A 21,266-nucleotide genomic window follows, 5' to 3' on the forward strand; every position below is an offset into this window, starting at 1 on the left:
CTTGATCTTATGTTATAGAAAATTTTCTTTTACTATAATATAATTAGTGTTTAAATATCTAACTGAGGGTAAAAATGAAAAAAATATATGAAATCCTTGAATTGCAGTTATTGAACCAAATAAGAGTAGAAGGAAAATTATATTAAAAATCCATTGGTTTTAATTTCAATTCAAACGATGGAATTTTACAATCTATAGATTTACATTCTTGACTTAGAATCCATCGATTTTGTTAAAACCCATAGATTTTAAAAACGCTCAATCGAAACGGTGCCTTAGTTTTTTGTAATATTTTATGTAGTCTTTATTATAATTCACTTATACTTTGATATTAAATAGATAAATTTATACAATTACATTTATTTTATTATGCTAATAAATAAAATATATATATATATATATATATATATATATATATATTTTCAATTGCAATAATAAATAAAACAGTTTACTATTAGATTATAAGCTAATAATCAACCATAACGCTTCAATTTAGGGGTTATCACAAAAATCCATAATCTTTCAAAAGCATCACTAAACTCTCTAACCTTTACGTAATGGACCAGTAAACCCTTTTATGTAAGGGTTGCAAATTAATTTTTATTTCATAGATGAAGAACATAATTTCATTTTAGTTTTTTTCATCATCCAACGATGATTTATATAGAAACCCCAACAAAATATAGATTTATTAATTCATCAAATACATAAGAATAAGGATTTCACAATTTAAAAGTTTTTTAGACTTTTAGTTTTTAGTTTTTACATAAATATTTTTATAATATCTTAATTATGTTGATTTTTTTATGAATATTTTTAAATTATAAATATGTACTGGAAGATATTATTCTCTACATATATTTCATTCTCTATTTCCCTTTTTATGGGCGTATCCACATAAGTCTAAATGTTACAAAAATTATTAATTTATTAATTGCAATTGCTAATATTTTTTTTGTTTGTGTTTTTTATTTTTGTGGACATGTACTTTTAAATGAGGGCTCCAAGCACTCCATCGTCAATTGGTAAAACTCTTCTACAATCAGGTATTATTTTTTAAATGATCAGGTGTGAGCTAGTGTTTCTTGTTCTGAATGATCTCGACATTTCGGTTTCGCATTTTACAAAATCAGGTACTATTTATATTACTTTAGTCGCTAGCAACGGTAAGTAATTTTCATTTTTAAATTTTATCGTTCTATACTATTATCGTTCGTTTAGCAAATTTTCACGCATTAGTATTTTAATTTGTTAAACGAACGTGTGTTTAGATGGCTTAATTATTAGCCGCGAAATCAATTTATATTTCCTTTTAAGAATGGTTCACGTTTTTCATGAGATGGTCTTTCTTGTTATATATTTGTAAATTGTTTTTTTTTTTGGAAGAAAAAAAAAAGAATTAGTATACGTGATTTAAATAATCATATATTTATTTGAATATGAAAGAGAGTTGTACTGAAATAAGGGAGTGGTGAATTTGATTTAAATAGAAATTACATATGAAGAAACAAAAATGTGATGGCAGTTTGAAAGGAAACAAATAATGAATCCTTGTAAATGATTGAGCGGCATCATCTAGTGGGTATGGACATACAGTTTCCCCCGAGGTGTGAGCTACGAGTATCATAATTAGACGCTGTAAGGCGGAGGCTTTGGTAAGTCTTTAACAAGACCACATAGCAAAGCATTGTCTGGGATATTGTATTCGTCCCTAAGTGAGCGAGCTGGGGAAAGAACACTTGCATAGAGTTGTTGGCCCAGATAAGTTCTCTCCCATATCTCAGACCTCAGGTTCCACATTCCGGCATTGTCGAACGTCAAAAAGATGGCTGCCCATGACTTGGGGAACACCTGAACTGTCGTCCTGCTCACTGCATCAAGAAGATTGTAATTCTTCCTCTTCTCGGGGTTCCATGTGCCTGGCTCCACGCTGCATCAACATTCCCAATTTATAACTTTTACTATAACTATAAATCAATATTCGAATAATATGATACTTACGCTACTGCAAAAAATGAATAGCCATCCAAGTGCCAAGACTGGATGCTCTTCTCTGGATTCTCAAAGATGATCTCCACAAAGTTACGGAATGTCATATTAAGGACATTAGGATGCGTGACAACCTCACTAATCTTAGCAGTCGTCGGATCATCCTTGATAGTGTCGTACTTAAACACCTTATCTGCTATTCCATAGTACTCAGCCAGCTTGAGAGGGGTCTCTGGATCGGTGTGAGAAACCCCGTTGATGGCATACCGAAGCTTGCCTCCTGCTCTGCTGGCCGAGTTAACAATTTTGATAGTGCGCGTGATGTTGATGGATCCATAATGGTATGAACCCTGAGGGTTGGGCCTGGCTGCACTGGCCGTGAGATTCCAGCGGAAGGAGCGGAATTGATTGAGGGACCAAGCCCAGCCAACGGGTGCCTCCGGGAGCTCGGGAGATGCTGGTCCCTTTCCATTGGTGTAACGAATGATGCCCTTAGCAGTAAGGACCGTCTTCATGAATCGAGTGGAAGCCACCATGTAGTAGTCCTTAGGTTCCTGGTTGGCTGTCACAAGCACGCTAAAGCATTGACCCACATGCACATCCAGGGACTCGTACTCATTCTGCACTACATGGGATCCCTCCATCTCCACTAGCTTTATTGGGTGGCCTTGGATCCTGAAGTTGAGGGAGGTCTTCATCCCGGCATTGCAAACCCTGTACTTGTAAGTTTTACCTGTCACAAAAAGTTTATGAGACTAATGTCGACGAATTCATAATAAAATAACACGAAAAATGAATCACCTGGCTTCATGGTGAAGAGAGGTTGGTCGGTTGCGTCTCCCTTGGCATTTTTGCCATTGATGAGGACACCGTCAGGTCTGCCAAGGCTGCGTCCGGCGTCTAGGAAACTGCGAAGAGATTTGTGGCTTTTGGTGTACCAGTCATTGACGATGACAGTGTAGTCGTCCTCTGGATCAGGGTAAGGGACAGGGATGAGCAAACGACTGTTGATGTGGAGGCCGCCAAAAGCACCGGATGCTCTGTGCATGCTGGTGCTCGGGTAGTAGAAGAAGCTGCCAATTTGGTCCTTCACTTGGAAATGATAGGTGTAGTTGGTCCCGGCGGGAATGGGGCAGTTTGTTCCTGCCATTCCTTCCTGCCATGAGTTTTTCCTTTGCTGGATGCCGCTCCTATACACATAGATGGCCAAATATAAAAATGTTTATGTAAAACAATAGTGATATATAAATGTTGTTCATTTTGATTACCATGTGAGAAGGAAGGGCTCGTCGATGTGATTGAAGACATTAACAACAACGTTGTTGTTGCTTGTAGAATTAATGGTTGGCCCGGGAAACTGATTATTGATGAGAATGACTTGCTGAGGGACACCCAGAGGGGAGAGAGTGCCGTAGGTGATATTCCATGTGTAATACAAATAAGGATCCTCGCCATTCACAACGCTTCCCAAACATACCAACAAAGCCAACACAATTTTCATTTTCATTTTCATTTTCATTTTAATATTCTGGTTATTATGCTTTCTCAAGCTCCTCTTCTTTTATATACGCTTCCATCAATCCATCAACAAATATCAACCATTTAATTCCCCTTTATTTCTCTTCCTTTTTTCTACTGTCTTTCCCCTTTTTTTAGCCCTGCCACATATTACCTTTTTTTGTTTATTATGAAAAACTATTTCATGCTGTTTTTTTTACAAGCTCCCTATATTTATGCTCTCTCCATATTCTAAAACCAATTGAATAAGTTTTTTTTTTCAAAAATCATAACCAAATAAGCACATGCTTTGTGGCTCACAAACATTACAATTTCTTACATTTGTACTATTTTAATTTATATAAATTAGTTTTATATACTTCTATTTTTGTTAAAATTAGACCCTTTTTTACATAAAAAGGAAAATATTTGTATTCTAAGCAATATTTTTAATACTAGTGTCGCTTTACACATTACCAGTGACGTTACTTGTTAATTTTTTTATTACTCATTAGTTATTTAATATTACAATAAGAAAACAATTTAACAATAAATTAATATATCTATACTTTAATATACTCACTCACTGTAGAAAGAAATTATAATTTAAATCATAAAATATGAATGTTAAAAATATCAATTAAAAACTAAAATCTAGATTACAGTCATAATATTAATTTTTAATTATTAATTACTTCTTTAATTATAAATATTATACAAATATGAAATAAAAAATAAAATAATAATTAATGATGGAGTTTGCCTTCTGATCCGATGAGTAAACCTGCAAAACAGGGTACCGAACGGTGGTTGTCTGATTAACTCTTCGATTCCAAAGTTAGTATTGAGTTTTGACCAGCGTTTTTGCATATTGAATGTAATTGTATTTTCAGGCATACATCCAACTCTTTACATAGTAGTTGAGAGAACACTACACAAAAACTATGTTTTAGGTTCTACTCTATTGTGCTTTGTTGTTATGTCTGAGCAGTATTTTAAAATTTATAGTGAGTAGGTCTGGTTCCGGTCTTGTAATATTGTGTAATAGTTTTCTTTAGTAAGGCTAATGCTATTATTGTATGAATAAAAATTTCTTGCAAACTAGTTTGCAGGAACTCCTCCAACCTAGACAGATGGCGTGTTTATATAAATTAAAAAAATGAGTTTTTCTTTCATTGCCTTTTTATTCTAAATTCTATACCTATCTATTCAATTCTCTTCATAAAAACGCAATCTGGTCTTCTTTTTCTCATCTAATCATGCTCAGTTGCATTTGATCTAACAAAAATTTAGCATCATTTTATTTGTTTTTATATATAAATGAGTTCTGAGTATTGGATATATAATTAATCAAATAATATTCTTTTGTTATCTAACATCATATGTTTTGGAATTGCCTTTTAGATTGTTAAATTATTTTCTTTTTCTGTTTGTTTGTTTGAGTCATGGAGAGAAAAACTATGAATGTTAGAGGTGTAATCGACGAGCCAACTCGCGAGTTATTTGGAATTTATCGAAAAGTAATCGAACTTGACTTGATTAATATTGAATGGAGCTCAAGCTACTCGCGTTAATTACCGAGTTGAATTCAAATATCAAAATATTCGGCTCGATAAGCTCGCGAGCCTAATTGAACTTTAATCTATATTTTTACCCTTTTTATTATACTATATATTTACAACAACTCTATATTTTTATATTAAAATTAAATTTTAAATTATTTATAATCGAATCGATTCAAACTCGAGCCTCAATTATTTTACGAAGTTCCAGTTCGAACTCGTAAAATAAAATTTAATCGAGTTTGAATCGGATTTTAAACTTTAAATTTAAGAGTTGAACTAAATTCAAATTTAATATTATTTCGACTCGATTCTATGATGTCCTTAAATTATTGTAATGGAAATTAAAGGGGTAAAAAAAAAAGTAAAGTAATTGGAGAAATAGTAATAAATTACTAATTAGGTTGAATATTCAGTTAGCTTTAATATATATGTGGACAAATAATAAATCTCCATATGTTCAGGTTGCAGGAGTTCCTGCAAACCAGTTTGTAGGAAATTTTTGTTCTTGTAGTATGGCAATTTATAATAATCCATAAGTTTAAATTTGAATTCTTTTCATGAGAATGAAGCATTGTAAAAAGATGAAAATATTGTTGCTTGACATAAGATAGCTATAGCCTGGATACAAATTACAGCAGGAAGTCTTGTTTGTGAGTATTGAACTCGACAGGTTTTATATTTATTTTCTTTCAGAGTATATGCATTTTCATTCTTTATCTCTTATACCTAATGTGAATTGTTTTATATCTTGTTTTTATGAATGAACCATAATATAATTTGAACAGACTTGAGAATGAAAATGAATGGCAGATATATCTTTCTATTGTTTGTGTTGCGTGACAAATATTATTATTTAGTATAAATTTATAAACAAAACTTTACGAAGAAACATAGTTATCTTATGGATAGAACTTCACAGAAAACATATTAATGAGTTTATATAAGATAATAAAATAAAAAACAATTGAAATTTATTTCTAAAATGGCTAGATGTATAAATGACCTGGACATGATTAAGTCATTAATCTTTAAGTGTGGCATCTTTTGATTAATGTTCTTCACTTTTACAGTATACTAGTATACAACCCTCGCGATGCTTCGGGGTATTCTTTTATTATTAATAAAAAAAATTATTTGTACAAAAGAATAGCTAATAAATAGATAATAATATTAATTAAAGATAATCTACAATACAAATATTCCAGTACATAAAACATAAATATTTTCTTCAATCATAAGTGATGGAATTTAAATATATCGACAATCTTCTTTTGGAATTTTATTAACCTGCAAAACAACAAAAACAAAAAAATAAATCAAAACAAAATTATACACGCATAAATTGTTTGCATATGACTTTCGACATAATGCAAAATTTACATACTTTTTATCCATTAAGAAATCTAAACTTATGAATGAAGTTTAAATTACGCAGGTTAATAAAATCTCATTATTTTACAGCATATGGTATGATCGGTAACTAAAAAACATTAATTAAATAATTGAAGACTATAAATATTCTAATATTTAAGTATAGACAACATTTTTTGTATAATTTATATACTGATTTAATATATCTTTTTCATTTTTTTAATGAGTATTCCTATACCATCTTCATGTGTAACTCGTGATAACGCAACATATAACTGACCATGAGTGAACACGGGATTATCTAAATAGACTCCAATTCTGTTTAAAGTTTGTCCTTGACTCTTATTTATTGTCATTGAATAACACACTCTTATAGGAAATTGACGTCGTTTCAGAATGAAAGGCCATTTTTTTCAGTTGCAGATAAAACAATACGTGGTATGAAAACTCTGTCTCCTGCAAAAGATCCAGTTATAATTTGAGCTTCAATTACCCTAATACCTAATTGAACAATAAGCAGTCTAGTGCCATTACATAAACCTATAGCGGGATTTAAATTTCGTAAAAGCATGATTGATGTTTTAATTTTTAAATGTAATTCATGCTGAGGAAAACCATTAAAATTTAAAGTATTTAAAAAATCAACTGGATAAAGTAGTTGCAACTCTTCGATGTTTGGAGCACTTTTACATATACAATCATAACTATAATAAATTTTTTCTTGCTCAGGAACTAATTTAAGCATTGCTAAATTAATATTGTCAACTACTTCATTTCTAGGACATACAATAGCTCTTTCACGCAAGTACTCTGAATTTGAATAATTATTTCGGAAGTCTAAATATACATAACTTATGATACTGTAAATTGAATCATCATTGTAATCAATCAAGAATTTAGAAGGTATCGCTATCCAATTATTCTCCTCATCAAATATTTTAATTTGTCTATTTTTTAATCTTCCGTCTCCAATAGCTAGTAACCATTCTGAAAATGGTAAATTGGAATGATCCAAATTGTGACACTGTTGTTCAGCGACTCGCATGTTAATATTTAACTTAAATACTCTAAAATAGTTCCATATATATGATCTTGTTATAGATGCATCTAATATATCTTCTTTCATTCCATATGATATTACAGGTAAAATTTGTCTAAAATCACCGCCTAATAACATTGTCTTTCCTCCAAAAGGCAAGTTCTTTTTATCATTATCATTTGTAGATAGGATATCACGTAAAGATCTATCAACAGCTTCGAAGCAATATCGATGACTCATTGGTGCTTCATCCCATATTATTAAACTGGCTTCTTTTATTAGGTCTGCTAATTGGGTACCCTTTTTAATATCACATGTAGAATGCTCATCTATATTTATAGGAATTTTAAATCGAGAATGAGCAGTTCGACTGCCATGCAATTATAATGAAGATATGCCCAAAGATGCAACAACTAAAACTATTTTACCTTCAGACCTGAACTTATAAATTATAGTTTGATACAAATATGTTTTACCTGTGCCTCCATGCCCGTAAATAAAAAATTGATTACCATCTTCAAGACAAACAGAGTTAACAACAGCATCATAAATTATTTTTTGTTCAACATTTAATGTTCTAATCATTTGATCATGCTTAATTTGCATTGTTGTTATGTCAAATGCTAGTTCTTCTAATATTAATTTATTTGCTGAATCGTACTCAAACGATCTGTTGGGCATGGGTAAATTGTAATCCATTAATGAATATCCATTTCGGTTTATTAGTTTTTCTAATTCGATGAGAGTATAATTTTTTAAACGTTCCTCGGAGATGAAAACATTTTCAAGTTCAAAGTCTCGTCTCAAATTATATTCTATATCATCAGCAAAAATTTTCCAAAACATATTGAACAATTTGTTAGGATCACCGACCTCACAAAACACAATCAAAATAATGAAAAGATGTCTTAATTGTTTAGATGTAACCCATAATACCGCTTCTTTCAAGACCTCAACCCATTCTCTATCATCACCCAGTAGGCCATAAGCCATGCATGTTGACTGAAATGTTTGGTATTGTATTCCACTAAAAGTCATAATTTCATCAAAAAAATTTGGCCCCTTTACAATATTAAGCAACATTCTAAGATAATATAGTTCCCCAGAGTTAGGATGAACGGATGACATCCTTCCAATACATCGCCTTTTTTTCGTTTATGCCATAATCTATCCTTTGAATCCCAAGTCCATTGTGTTGGAAATACAGCATATGTTAGAGAACGCGCTTCTACAAATAATGTATTTATTTGCATCCACTCTGTTAACATTGTTTTTCTTATAGTGTCATTATTATACAGCTGATCTATGTCAATATTTTCATTAAAACATATAGTATTCATGTTTGGTAAATGCACAACTAATCTTTCCACTCCTGGATCTCGATGATGTATTGGAATTCAAAAATTCTCCAAGCAGCTTCACAAGGAGAAATATAACGACAATCAATATAATTTTTGATCTCATCACGTTCAACGTTAGTTGCACTTATATTTTTATCATCAGATTTGTTTGTTTCAATAACAGCACGTATTCTATCAGAACCTTTGCTAATATATTTACATAAATATTTAACTAATGAAGAATAACAACAAAATTCAACATTTAAATGTGCATCAAAATCCATTAATAATTTTTTATTATACGGAACAACATAACGATTATCAATTCTAATGCCATTTTTTTCGACAAAATTTCCATTGTCCCGTCGTCTATAAGTAGCGAATCCTTTTTTATCCATAAAAGTGTCATTTATAAATTTTTTTGGATAGTATTTAGAACATCGCCCATTACGCATGCAAGGAGATTTAACGTTAAGTTGACCGCATGGTCCGTGTATCATAAATTTAGTAACTATTGTATAACATAACGGATCTGTTTCTTTATTAGGTAATTCTGCACATATGAAACTATCTATTTCATTTGTAGTTTTTTTTGGATAAATGATAATTTTATAAGGCACAACCACAAGAAGTGGAGGGTAAAAGATCCTAAAAAAGATCAATTAATAAGTTTTTACAAAACAATCAATGCATCTAAACACATCATTCCTGGAATAAGGAAAGTGAGGATGAAAAGAAACATAGAACAAGACCGCTTTATGAATTGCTGAGTAAACCAAAGCTTCCGTAGAAGAAGAAGCATCGTTGAACACTCTATTATTCCTAGCCTTCCAAAGCTCCCAACAACCAAAAAACCACAAAAGCTGCCATAAATCCTTGTAAGCCGGAATCGTAAGCGAGATCCATAAGCTATAGAAATTCTCAATGGAGGAAGAAGACACCCAACAAATATCACATTTCTTCAAAATGAAGCACCAAAATTTCCAAGCAAATTCACAATGTAAGACTATATGCAAACTTGTTTCATTCTCACTACAAAGGGAGCAACCAATAAGATCTGAATTAATGATACCTCTTGCAACAAGAGACGCATTTGAGAAAATCCGATCTTTAACAAGAAGCCAAGTGAAAAACTGAATGCGAGGAGGGATATTCCAATGCCAAATACCTGAAGCTAAAACACCTAGCCGAACCTGCTGCACACCCGTGAATTGATCCTGCTGAAGATGACGAGAGACTGACCTGCAGTTGAATGCATTCTGGCGACCCAACCAGCTGAAAGAGTCGCCGCTGTTGCTGTCAAAATTAACTGTCCCAAGTTCAGCAAGAAGCAGCTCAAGATCGTCCTTCTCTCCGACGCGCAAACGACGTTTCCAATTAAACTGAAATGGTGTATTGCTGAGAAGCTCATAAACTGAAATATCTGCAGATTTTGAAAGGGAGAACAGGCGGGAAAATCTGCTAGAGATAGGAGCTGAAGACTCCGAAGATGGCAGCCATAAATCTGTCCAGAATCTGACATTATAACCTCTCCCTATTTTTACTGAAACACCACTCTTGAATAAATTCCAAACCAACAAATTCTTAATGCAAGCTCTAAAAATACCCTTCCATAAATGCGAAAAATGATGAATATTGCAATTCTCTAAGTCATGCCATGAATTAATTGAGCAACTATTAATTACGACATGATACCAAAGAGAATTATTGTCAATCAATAACTTCCAAAGCCATTTCAACAACAAACTTTGATTCTTGAAGCGAAAAGGAATCAAATTTAAACCACCGCGATCAAAAGGAAGACAAACTTTATCCCATGCGACTTTACAAATTCCCTTACCCTCTGGCGAGCCACACCAAAGAAATCTCTTCATACAACGATCCAAAGTCATAACAATTGACTGCGGAATAACCAGAGAACCCATGAAATAGACAGGAAAGCTACTCAAAACAGCCTTTATCAAAATAAGCCTGCCTGCGGGGGAGAGAAGATTACCCTTCCATAAAGACAACTGAGACCGAAAGTTTTCGACTATAGGCTGCCAGGATGTCTCACGAATAGGCTTAATTGACAACGGGAGACCCAAATACGTGATTGAAAAATAATTGACAGAACAATTCAAGATAGAGGAGGCCGCCAAAAAGAGATTCATCATCCACATTAATACCAATAATTGAACTTTTCTGATAATTGATAGAAAGCCCAGAAATTACCTCAAAACAACGAAGAACCCGAAGAAGATTCTTAATCATATCCAAATTATTCGGAACAAAAAGCAAAGTGTCATCTGCGAACTGAAGAATAGAGATCGCCTCATCGTATCCGTCAACATGGAGCCCATCTATTAAGTTCAGCTGAATAGCTTTCACAATCAAAGCCTTTAATCCTTCTACTACAAGAACAAATAACATAGGAGAGAGCGGATCTCCCTGTCTAACACCTTTACCCATCAAAAAGTTCTTAGTAGGGCTACCATTCACAAGAACTGATAACTGAGAAGAGTTAAAAAAAGATGAAATCCACTTAATCCAAGTAGAGTCAAAATTCATTTTAACTAACATCTTCAGAATAAAATCCCATGAAATACTATCGAAAGCTTTCCTGAAATCCAATTGAAGAAGGAAAATTGAATCTCTACGTCTGGCAGCTAGGTGAATAAGCTCCGTAGCGATCATGTGACAGTCATGAATATTTCGCCCTTTGATAAATCCAAATTGATTTTCCGAAATAACCAGAGGAAGAATAGGTGAGAGTCTGTTAGCTAACACCTTGGAAATCAATTTGAATATACCATTAATCAGACTAATAGGACGAAAATCAACAATATTGACTGCCCCTTTAACTTTCGGAATAAGAACAAGGAATGATGTGTTTATACCTGGAGGAAAATAGCCAGACTGGTGAAACCTCTCAAAAAGGCCGATGATATCAGACTTCATCACCTTCCAAGCTTTCTTGTAAAAATAATAATTAAAGCCATCCGGTCCAGGAGCTTTATTATCATCACAGCCCATAACTGTCAAAAAAATTTCCTCTTCTGAAAACTCAGCAGAAAGAGAAGCTGCATGAGTATCCGTCAATCGATGAACATCCAAAGCATCCAGAGAATATGTTATTTGATGATTCTTTTTGTACAATCCCTTGTAAAAAAGAAAAACCTGCTCTTTGACATCGATAGGAGATTTATAACAAACATCATTTACCATTATCTCAGTAAGTAAATTATTCCTGGAGTGCACAGAAGCAATAGAATGAAAGAATTTGGTATTCCGATCACCAGATAAATTCCAATTCATCCTAGATTTTTGATGCCATAAGGATTCTAACTGCTTCGAAATAACATAACTTTCTGAATGGAGGGAAGAAAGAGATAACCTGTCTGCATCCGAGAGGTCTGAAAAATCAGAGGAGGCCTCCAGATGATGAATAGATTGATGAACCTCATCCAATTTGCTATTAAGATTCCCGAAGACCGAATAATTCCAAGCCTTGATCAACACTCTTAGCTCACGAAGTTTAGAAACAAGGCAACCTGACTGAATCTTAGTACCAATCTCGGCCCAAGAATTAGCAACAAAAGAAGGAAAGTCAGAATGATCCCACCACACATTAATCGACTTAAACGGTTTAGGCTCCCAATCAATTATCACCTCAGACCGAAATAGAAGCGGGACATGATCAGAATAACTTCTAGGAAGAGCTGAAAGGAAATAATTCGGCCAAATACTAGCAAAATCCCCAGACAGAAAACATCTATCCAACTTCGATTTAGAGAATGAATTCTGCCATGTGAAAAACCGGCCCTGTAGAGGGCATTCCACTAAATTTGAACCAGTAATAAACTCAGAGAATTGCTGCATAGAAGTAGAAAATCTATTACAATTCAGTCTCTCATCCGGAATAAGAACTTCATTAAAATCACCCAAAAGAAGACATAACGCTTCGGGATCAAATAAAGAGCTAATTTCATCCCAAAAAATAGCTCTTTCGCTAGGACAATTACTAGCATAAATAAGAATAAATCTTATAAGAGAAGAATGCCAAATGAAGTCCATGCAAATCCATCTGCTACCTTTGGAAATATTTAAAGGATTAATCAAACCCTTATTCCAAATACACAACAAGCCACCCGAAGCACCATTAGAAGAAGAAAAACAATAATCAAACTCCAGATTAGGCCAAAGCCTACGAATGGAAAAATCATCAAAAGACTCCTGCTTAGTTTCTATAAGACCCAAAATAGAAAGATTATTCTTGAGAACCATAGAAAGAATAATGCGTTGCTTCCTAGAATAAGACAAACCTCCTCGACAATTCCAAGAAATACAGTTAAATGTATTATTCATTAGAAAATTCTAACCCGGAATAAAATAAATCAATCAAGATTTATTTTTAGCCTCCTTGAAGAAATTATCAAACAACAAATTTATAGTTTCCTCCTTGTTAGCTGCTGAAAAAATACCAAGTTGCAATCCTGCTTGCCAAGTTTTTTCCAATTCGGACTCTGACTCCCCATTTTCCATATTAGAAATTAAACAAGGTTGGGATAATACCTTGTTTCGGTGCTTAATGGAGTCTAGCTGAATAGAAGAAGTTGCAGCTGAAAGAGTAGCAGACGGCGAAAGAATACTCCCATTCGGATTGATAGTTTTAATTTTCCTTCTCTGAGTAATGAAAGGAGAATCAATAACCGAAAATGTGGCCTTCGAGTTAATTGAATTGATTGAAGAGCTATCAGAATCCTGAGCATTCAATGAAGGATCTAGGAAAGGACTCGGCGCTGTAGTTGCAATCGGAGAGACTGCATCTTTTGTAACTGCAAATTGCGTTTCTGTAACTTGTGAACCAGACTTAGAGAAGCTAACTGATGCTGAAATAGTGGAATCCTCCATGTAATCTGCTATCAGAATTGGTAATTCTGATTCTTGTACAAAAATTGTCCCTTCCTTACCATCAACAACAACAGGTAAAGAAGAATCAATTTTGTCCATCCCTGTTGAAATTAAGACCGAAGCACTGTCCATTCTTTCCTTTGAGAAGACCATCGGATGAACAGAAATAAAGGAACCAAAACTATTACCAACTTTCTTGAAGAAAATCTCATTCCACGCTGCAAAAGGGACCCCCGTGATCTTAATCCAAACATAGCGTTCCTTGACAGTAAAATCAGCAGACCATGGAAAAATATCAACAAAAAATTCAGGATCCTTCAAGTTCAACAAATTTTGCTTCTGTATAGCATCATCAAAGTTAAACATGATGAATCTTCCTCCTAAAAAAGAAGAACCAGCAAAAACAATTCCTTTTCCTCTTAAAAAATCCTCCGCATTAATGAAGTCAGCATCCTCCTTAACCTTACATATAATGCTATCTGAATATTCCTCGGACCATCCCGGCAATGAGTCGTGAATAATCAGTTTATCAATCAAAACCTGTGCGTATGAACGGCGACCTCTGACTGAAGGATTGAAATCTTTTACAGCTTTATCCGTGTGAACAGATTGCTTATGCTTCTCCGCAACATGGACAGTAGCATGCTGAGAAGAATGAACAGGCATAGGGAATCTTGCCAAGTAAGCCCTAATCCTGTAAGTGCCTATAATCACCATATACATTTGTAGTTAAAGGGATTGTACAAAAAGAATGTATATTCCGAAAGTTAAAGGGGCAGTCAATATTGTTGATTTTCGTCCTATTAGTCTGATTAATGGTATATTCAAATTGATTTCCAAGGTGTTAGCTAACAGACTCTCACCTATTCTTCCTCTGGTTATTTCGGAAAATCAATTTGGATTTATCAAAGGGCGAAATATTCATGACTGTCACATGATCGCTACGGAGCTTATTCACCTAGCTGCCAGACGTAGAGATTCAATTTTCAGACTTCATCACCTTTTGAATATGTTATTTGATGATTCTTTTCTATGCCTATCTAACCAAATCAAACAATGTATATGCGGTAATGTAATACCCCGAAAATTTAAGGATGTAATTTTAAAAGATCGGACGGTGAGATTAGTCCCGTTGACGTATGAGCCGGGAGTAGAAAAGTCAATTTGACGATGTAAGGTCATAATCGAGTCAAATTGTGTGAATTATGTGATTACGTGTTAGAAATAGATTGCGTGCTATTTATTATGTGCAGTGGCATTTTCGTAAATAAATGCAAAATATTTTAAAATGAGTTTTAAAATATTGTAAAATAGGTTAAATATGAATTTGACTTTTTTAAGGTAAAATAATAAATAAGAATGCATCGGAATTGGTTTCCGATAAAATATTATTTATGTTAAAAACCGTTAAAATAGTATGTAATTAATTAATCATAAAAATAAATATACTATAAAATATAGTGTAGAGACAAAAAGGAGAACAAATGGGGTGTAAGGGTTGTGACACATGTAGATACATGTGTCATGGAAACAAAAAGGGGTTGACACATGTAAAGACATGTGTCACCATTTTGGAAAGAACTTGGAAGTTAAGTTTCCAAGGTGACAAAATGTTTTGTTTTATTAACAAAAATGGCAATTTCCTTTCTTTCTCTTTTAAAACAAAAGCTTCCATTTTCCATTTTTCTTACCAAAACCGTAACACCCCCACCAAGAAGAAGACTCTAGTTTCTTTTGATTCTTGTACTTTTTCAAAACTACAACAAGGTATTCATACTTTCCATGGTTAATTTTATGTATCTTTTAAGAGTTATTTTGTAAAAATTCATGATTGTGTGGGTGATTTTTCAAAGGTCAAAAACTTGATTTTTATTTCAAATATATGATAGAAAAGATGATTAAGTTAATGGGTTTTGATTATCTTTAAGCTTTACTTCATATTTTTATGGGTTATGATTTTAAAGTTTATAAAATCAAAACTTTTCTTTGGATTATGGTCTAATATGATGATCAAACTCATGGGTGTTTAATAACTTTGAGTTTTGACACTTAAATCTAGGTGTTGAGTGTTAAGTACCCTTGAGATAAAGTTTTAATTTTTAAAATTTATTAAATCCGAAAATAAGGTTTAAATAATTATAATTTCAAGTTCTAAACTTGATTATGATTTTAAAAGTATATAATCTTAAGAAAATATTTGAGTAGAGAAAATCGACATGCAATTGAGTTTTAATATTAAATAGTCTAAATTAAATTATGGGTGTTGGTTGTTTTCGGAAATTTTGAAATATTTTTCAAAGTTATGGTTTGTTTGATAAATGACTTATTTGGGTGTTCTTAAGATAAAAGTTTTGATTTTTGAGATTTACAAAATCCGAAAATTTCATGGGTAATTGTAATATGAAATTTTGAGGTTTAGAGTGTTCTTGAACTCTTGATAAAAAAAAGTTAAAGATCTAATAATTATTTTATTTTATTAAATCTGAAAATAATATTTAGATGTTATAATTTCAAGTGAGAATCGAAAATAAAAATGTTATACCTTAGAGATTATGATTATGAAATTTTTATGTGTTAAAGTGAAATTTTGATATGGAATTATGGTGGATAGTTGTTTGTTAGAATTGTTGTGCATGCAATTAATTTTATGTTGGTATGGTTATTAGAAATTAAATTATGTAAAAAAGAAAAGAATGTGTAGAGATTGTTAAAATTGGAGGCCATATATATTGATTTTTATGTTAGCAATTTGTATGAAAATTGTTTGATAGTTCGGTATTATTTTTGTAAATTCATAAATACATGGTTTATTATACATGTTAAAGATGCATGTTTAGATTTATTGAGAATGACTAGAAGTTTGTGTGAATTTTGTTAATTTTGAAGATGTTTAGCAAATTAAAAAGTTTAGGGATTAAATTGTAAAATTGGTTAAAATGACGAATTTGTTTAAAATGTGACGAGAACTTGATTTCTGGATATATAAGAATTTGTGTATGTGAATTTGATGGTTTATTGGATTTTGTTAGATTTGGTCATGATTGTCAAAGTTTAAAGTTAAGGGATTAAAATGTAACTTTCGTAAAAATAAAGGACCAGTCAGTATTTTAACCAAAATTTCAGATTATAGATGTACATAATCTGATGTATAATGATTTTAAATGATTTTGGTAATTTTTGGAAAGATTTGGATGTTTTTGCCGAAAACTAGAGTTTTGGGGTTAAATTGTAGTTTTCCAAATTATGAGGGGCTACATGGTATGTTAGCCAAAGTTTCCAGATTATATTTGTTAATAATCTGAAGTAGAATGACTTTGGATATTTTAAGTAATTTTCTCGATTTTAAAATCGATTAGTTTACGAAAGGACCTAAATGGTCAATTTTGAAAAGTTTGAGGATATTTTAGTATTTTAACCAAAAAGGGAATTTAAGCCAATATAGGGCTGTTTTAATTATCTTATGGAATGGTTAGACCCAATATTGAAAGTAAATCTGAATTTTAATAATTAAAATATTATTTAGTTCGGTAATTAATGGAATAAGGGTAATGTGATAAAAGGGAAATATGGTAATTTGATTAGTTTAATGAAACTAATTAAAGAGATAAAAGAAAAATAATTATTTGTGAATAATTATGAAAGGCCATAGATGTGAAATGAACCTTGAATTTATTTCAAGTGTTTTCCTGAATCGAACCCGATAGAGTAGGTTCGTAATTCTCGAAGAGTCGAGAATGAGAAGGAATTGTGAATCGGTTACGTTGAAATAACGACCGAAAAGGATAGTGTTTTGTGAAAAGTTTTTTTAATGTGATGATTGTTTGTATACGATATGATATCGTGTTTATGTGGCTACGTGTTTAGAGGTCGGCAATAGATTTAGAATTTTATTTTGAAATCGACTTAACACGATTCCTGAATATAGATGTGATGGAAAGTCAAGTATTGACGGATCAAATTGAAGGAGCACCGGTTGGAATAGACCGAGTGGCTAATAGTGGATCATCGTGGCGTATTTAATTATTTATGGAGCGACAGTCTGTGAGTTTGCATTATTACATGCATACATTAAAGTAATAAAATTATTATTATTACTTTAATGTGGAAAATTAATATCGTAAAGCATTTTAAATATATCGTATATTTATTTTGAGTAATTAAAATTATTATGGAATGAGTCTACGAAACGTGCCATCCTATTTGGGCTATAATAGGACTATGTGATCACTAGTTATTGCATGCATATTTATTTTATGTAAAGTGGAATGGACTGTGTGAATCTAGACGACGGTCTAGAAGTCTGAGACGACGGTCCAGACATAGCGGGAGAGCTTCTAAGACGACGGTCTAGAACCCCGAACAAGTTAACGGTGACGGAACGTTAGAGTTCGGCCGATTGATTTAAGAACTAACGGCGTCATGGAACACTTAATGTTATCGGTCGTTGAGTTCATGAGAAAAGTTGGGAACAGTCTAAACAAAAGTTTAGAACTGTAAAGGATAGTGGAAAATAAACTAGAGTCGAGTGAATCTATGGGTTCAGCCGACTAGTTTATTAATCTAAGTCTGAAAGGAGACTTAGAGGAATATGGATTAGAAACAACATTTCATTCAAAAGCTTTACGTTTCTGTGATTGAACCAGTATTAAATATTTTAATACGACTATTTTATAACGGGTTAAATTATTTAATGTGTGTTTGTAAGTTGTAAACTCACCAGTATATCTGACCCACGTTGTGGAACTATTTTTCAGGAATATTGCCTGTGTCTGGACAAGACTTCATCTTTTTGATTCATGAAGTCTTCGTTTTGCGTATATGGTATTTGGTCTTATCTTGATCTGTAGAGCTGCAGTAGAATAGATAGACAGACGCCTTAGCATGTCAGTATTTGCGATGTTGGCCACGCATGAACTCTGTTTTGTTTTCATCGCACGATTATAATATATTTTAACGACATGCATTAAGGTATTGGAAAATAGTTGCAACCCGGGTACACGGTAGTACCGGGAGTTTTGAGATACAGTGTAAAGGAAACTGTACGCAACTATGTTATGTGTATAATATGGGGCCCAGCGTGGCTATATGCATGATTGCATGTTATCGGTTTTGTAAAAGACGGTATTCGAGGAATACGCGTTAAAACGATAACCAGTAATTGAAAAGTAACGGTTTTAATTTAATGAAATGGTCTGCATAGTGAAATGCAGTTATCACCATAATGAGATGGTGTGTGCATAATGAGACGCATTATTAACCCCAGTGTAGTGGGTATGAAACTTGAATACATTAATTAAATAGGAAATTAATTGTAAAGTTTCATCATGATTTTATCGGAACGTTTTTAAACGGAGATTTTAAAATGTTCGAAAATGTGTTTTGAATTCCGCGAAAAATTTGAAGTGATTTTTAAAGTGTTTTTAAGGCTTGCTACGGGTTTCGGAGCAACCACTCCCATTCCCTAGCGCCGGTCTCGACGCCGAGAATCGGGTCGTGACAAAGGTGGTATCAGAGCAATGGTTGATGAGTTGGGCCATTGCGTGAAAATGTGTGAGCAATATTCGAAAGAGTCGAATTATTGCATAGTGATAAAGAGTAAAGGCTTAGAAATGTCTATCGTGTTCCTAGGAATTGATTAGTATTCATAGGAATCTACTGCAGCATATAAGAATTCGAATCATGTCTTTGTTATGTCATCGTTTTCAAAATCCTCGATCTTCAGCTTTCCCTTAGAAAGTGAGTCTGTGACTATGTGATTATGTGCTTATTTGCAATTCAATGATTCGTTGATTAAAGTTGATTTCGGATAATGAAAACCGAATATGATTGCATGGTTTTTAGTATTTAAAACGTGCAAAATGTGATGTGTGGAAAGTATGAAAATTAATTGTTTAATTTTTATGTTAAAAGTTATATGGTTTATGTTTGGCTATTCGGTGAGTATATGTTTAAAGAATGATGTGCGATTTGTTTGCGCATTTGAATTTGATTGGTTGCTAAGTGAGCAACGTGATTTGATTAGAATGAGTGACTAAAATAAGTGGGAACTCATGTTGTAGAAGTAGAACATGATAAAGAGGAGACTCATGATGAGACCTCTGTTCAGGGTAAAGGAAATGACTCATTACCTATAGTAGGTAAAAATCGCGAACGATAGATAATAATAGATATAGAGACATTGTCGTTGACATCGAATTGATCAACGAAAGAAGAAAGCGAAGAATGATTTTTACAGAGTTGGAAATGTCTAAAGCAACTTATTTAAAGGAGTGTCAAATTATTTTCAAAAGAGTTTTATTATAAACTTGTGATCACAAGGGAATAAAATTTAAATGAGTTTTTCTTTGATTTCAAAAAGTGAAAATTTTGAAAGTTTGTTGAAAAGAAAAAGGGGACGCCCTATGTTTTAAAGTGAATTTGAGTTTTAAATAAGTTTTGCTGGACATAACTCTGTAGTATCGAAAGAAGTTTGAGATAATCAGCATTGTTCGTGGGACAAAGAATTCAAGTACGTTCCGATATTCAAGTATAAGGAGAAATTCTTATCGAATATCCGGATTTCTACCCGAGTAGAAATTCGATAGCGATAGAGTAGAATTATCAGGTATTTTAGATGATAATACCGATAATGTAAGCTAGGTATATCCTTTGAGATATAAGGATTACGCGGCGGACCGAGCGAATAGATCGATTAAGAGTACGCTAGCGAGATGTTGCACTAAAGATAGAGTAGCTAGTACGAAATGTAGAAAGACATTGAGTAAGTGGTAACAATTGGATGTGTAGAACCATCCTATTATAATAAGTAAGTGCGTCGTGGTTAAAGGCGATGTTAATGGCAAAGTATAATTTCATCTTTTACGAGATATGATGAAATGGAAAAAGGAGTAATCCTGAAATAAAGAGTAGAGGTGAATAAAGGATTAATAGAAAAGAGTATAGAAAGTGTCTATGATTAAAGATAATCTGGTAAATCTCGTGTATTGGTCATGAACGGGATTCATGAATTATTTAAAGAAAAATAAGTATAAATGGAAGAACGGATAAGTGAAAGTTAGCATTGAAGCTATATAAAGTGATGAACAAGAATTTAAAGATTGTCGTAGTGAGAATGAAAATCAAATAAAAAAAAAGTGATTAAGAGTCAAAGTGATTGGAACAAGGATGTGTGTTCTCTGAATAATAAAGTCATGAGTATAAAGTGATGTGATAAGGAGACAAGATAATTGGGTATCAGAAATATCTTTTCTGACACCTAGAAAGGTAGTAGAAGGTTGTATGCGTGTGCTCAAGATAGAGACACGAGTTGTATGATGTAATTGGTGAGATTTTCACGAATCAAAGTGAATGAAATCTCAGGCTGAGAAATTGATTTAGAAAATTTCGAAGCTATGATTACACTGCAAAAACATTACAGAATAGGAAATGTTATGGCAAATGCGTTGAGTACAAAATCTTCGGATAATCTCACGCGTGACGCAAAAGCATTGACTAAATTCTTAACTCGGAAATATTATAATTTCCTAGAGAAAGAATTCTGTGGTAGAAGGAGGTAAGTTTCGGTGTAGAAAA

General features: G+C 32.8%; 3 protein-coding genes across 4 annotated transcripts; 1 reads left to right on the forward strand and 2 right to left on the reverse strand.

The window, feature by feature from the left end:
• Positions 1–1,456: 1,456 nt before the first annotated feature.
• LOC126666812 (L-ascorbate oxidase homolog) lies at positions 1,457–3,517 on the reverse strand. The gene is made up of 4 exons (XM_050359685.1): positions 3,258–3,517; positions 2,791–3,179; positions 2,002–2,722; positions 1,457–1,930 (listed from the first exon to the last, which is right to left on the reverse strand). The coding sequence occupies exons 1-4, from the start codon at positions 3,506–3,508 to the stop codon at positions 1,630–1,632; spliced, it is 1,662 nt and encodes a 553-aa protein (XP_050215642.1). The 5' UTR covers positions 3,509–3,517; the 3' UTR covers positions 1,457–1,629.
• Positions 3,518–6,813: 3,296 nt separating this feature from the next.
• LOC130015109 (uncharacterized) lies at positions 6,814–8,801 on the reverse strand. Its single transcript, XM_056104658.1, has 3 exons — positions 8,601–8,801; positions 7,898–8,463; positions 6,814–7,831 (listed from the first exon to the last, which is right to left on the reverse strand). Exons 1-3 carry the CDS (start codon positions 8,799–8,801, stop codon positions 6,814–6,816), a joined length of 1,785 nt encoding a protein of 594 aa, XP_055960633.1.
• A 6,324-nt stretch (positions 8,802–15,125) lies between these two features.
• On the forward strand, positions 15,126–18,882 carry LOC130014570 (uncharacterized). Of its 2 annotated transcripts, none has more exons than XM_050362212.2 (2): positions 15,126–15,461; positions 18,449–18,882. In XM_050362212.2, exons 1-2 carry the CDS (start codon positions 15,179–15,181, stop codon positions 18,532–18,534), a joined length of 369 nt encoding a protein of 122 aa, XP_050218169.1. In that variant the 5' UTR covers positions 15,126–15,178; the 3' UTR covers positions 18,535–18,882. The 2 variants fall into 2 exon arrangements, 1 of the variants encoding a protein (XP_050218169.1); XR_007638393.2 differs by lacking the exon at positions 15,126–15,461 and adding an exon at positions 17,176–17,735.
• Positions 18,883–21,266: the final 2,384 nt, after the last annotated feature.

Source organism: Mercurialis annua, linkage group LG2, assembly GCF_937616625.2.
Source record: "Mercurialis annua linkage group LG2, ddMerAnnu1.2, whole genome shotgun sequence".
In the NCBI taxonomy this organism is placed as follows: Eukaryota; Viridiplantae; Streptophyta; class Magnoliopsida; order Malpighiales; family Euphorbiaceae; genus Mercurialis; species Mercurialis annua.